The 2432-nt window shown below is 42.3% G+C and overlaps 1 protein-coding gene across 1 annotated transcript; it reads left to right on the forward strand. All coding sequences in view use genetic code 11, as the record gives it.

The window, feature by feature from the left end:
* Positions 1–1297: 1297 nt before the first annotated feature.
* Positions 1298–1967, forward strand: EGR_09531 (hypothetical protein; the record flags this gene model as incomplete). The annotated part of the gene is made up of 3 exons (XM_024498780.1): positions 1298–1667; positions 1747–1796; positions 1866–1967. 3 exons carry the CDS (start codon positions 1298–1300, stop codon positions 1965–1967), a joined length of 522 nt encoding a protein of 173 aa, XP_024346787.1.
* Between the last annotated feature and the right edge of the window lie 465 nt (positions 1968–2432).

The raw sequence follows: 2432 nt of genomic DNA on the forward strand, positions 1-2432 counted from the left end.
GACGACAGCGGAGTACTTTGAGGTCCTGTTGGAGAGGATTTGGCAAGGAGGTATGAGTGAGGAAATCAAGTTTCAAGCGATTTCCAAATGGCTGGATGCAAGATGCAAGGGGTGTGATGTGAAGGAAAGGGTAGAGGCATTTACAAAGATGATTTCCAAGATTGACTTGCCCAAGCTGTCTCCACCGAGTCAAACCAAATATTGGAAATTTGTGCGGAAATACTCCAAATCGTGTACTGCAGGTAAGCACGGTGAAGGCGTGAATAGTGAGTGAGTGCAAGGGATGAACAATTTCGATGGATGACTATTTGATGCATTAAGGCACACAAACTGGAGGAGGGATGAAGGACATTGCGATGAATGGATTCAGATCAGATTGTTAGATTAAGGGATGGATGGAGGAATAAGTGAATGGATGAATGGTGATGGATGAATGCAAGATAGATGAGTGAACACGGAATGGTTGGATGCATGAATGCTGATTAAATACAGGATGATGGATTAATTAATTTGGGGATCCTAGATGGGACTTGAGTTAAACGATGACACTCTATTTACCACTCCTTCTCAAAACACCATTTACGCCTCTTCCTTACGTTTTCTTAGGAGACACTTCGCCAAGCCCTGGAATGAAGTCAGACGGAAACGCTATCGAGCGGATGCCTCACCATTCCTCCATCCGTCCATCACGTTGCAAGTACATAGATCATTTCTGCTAACATCGTGACCACTCTTTCAAAATCCGACTAACCGATTCGATAAGTTCTCCTATTTTTATGATCTGACACCGCAGAATTGCCTTTAGCATAATCTTAATGATGCCCTGTACGCCCACATTATGCTGATTCTTTGAAAATATCTAGGGAGGTGCTTATGATCGTCGGAAAGGCTACAGACTTGGAACCGCACATTTTGAGGTCTGTGCCACAGTTGCAACGGACGAATCGTTTAATGTTGAAGTTCCATGGCATAATGCATCGACTGTACTGAATGGTAAATTTAACAGGTGGTATTATTCCCCAGCCTTCTAGGCAAATATTATGCCTTCGATCTTTTTGATGACAAAAGTCATTTTTGGCCCGTGAATTACCGAAATGGCTGCGTTTCCAAATTCCCTTTCAAAGGGGAGAAAAGCGAGTGGTATTCCGTCGCGGCGAGAAATGAATCAATCTTCATTTTTGGCGGCTACTTAAAACAAGGCCATCCAATTCGTACTTGCAAAAAATTGGACACCACCACCGGCGAGTATGTTTGATGAAGCTAGGTCACCCATTTTAGGTTTGCTCGACTCCCAGATATGCCATCAGCTCGTGGTGATACTTCGGCCTTAAATATCCCAGATATCGGAATCGTAGTTGTTGGTGGATACAATGAATATGTTTCAAATTCTGCTGAAATGCTGACAGAAGATCCTTTGGATGAGAGCGGATGGCGATGGATTAAGCTCAACCCGATGCTAGAGGGACGCGCAAAGCCAGGAATTGCCTACTTCAATGGATGCGTGGTGGTTGCTGGAGAGAATTCAGGGAGAGAGCTCACCGTTGAATTTCTTCCCCTGACATCAGTTGAGCAGCCCACAGCTCAGTGGACTCGCCTTCATGGAGTTGATAAGGGGTGGAGGCAATACACATCGCTTGTCACATTCAACAACAGATTGATAATGTTAAGTAGGTTTTTTCATTCCAACACTTTGGAAGAGTAAAACACTCAGTGTGCTAATTTAAATTTACTCAATTACTTTTGTAGCATCCAACGTACGCAAGGGTGATGCGTATGAGTTTTTGCCCACCGAAGGGGTAAATGTTGTACTTCTAAGTAGGAATGAAAAAGATTGAAAAATTATAAAAATTTTGTGCACTTTGTAGGCCAACTCACTGGCCAATTTTACATGGAAGCCACTGTTTCGGGTGGACAATGTGGACTGTGCAAGGATTGTGGTCACAAGTGAAAGGCTGGACAGAAGCTAATATGCATGCAATTATAAAATTGCTTCCTTTAATTCCTTATTTGTGCCCAATTGCCTCCAGTCTGAAAAGTATTCGCTTAACACACGAGGTTAATTCGAGAGAGGAAAATAAAAATTATGCTATGCAGTTATAATCTTGAAAAAATTTGCAGGATGTGGTGAGGGTAATCATATTTCATTTCCACTTATCCTTTATATTCATTGGCACAATAACAAAAAAATTCAACATTACAGAATGAATTACACATTGACTATGAAAATATTTTGCACTAGAATTTGTCGCGTTTACTCTTGTAAGCACAGAAACGGGGGTTGCTTCATATGCACCTAATGTACAATGCTTGGCGGTTTCGTGCAAGTGCTGAGGCATTTGTCGGCGGGAGAATCATTCTCACCTCAGAATGTAACTGTGACGCAACTCGGTGGAACAATCAAAGCACATTAACGCCAAATGGGTGATAAATGC

The sequence above is a fragment of the Echinococcus granulosus genome (genome assembly GCF_000524195.1).
Source record: "Echinococcus granulosus chromosome Unknown EG_S00152, whole genome shotgun sequence".
In the NCBI taxonomy this organism is placed as follows: domain Eukaryota; kingdom Metazoa; phylum Platyhelminthes; class Cestoda; order Cyclophyllidea; family Taeniidae; genus Echinococcus; species Echinococcus granulosus.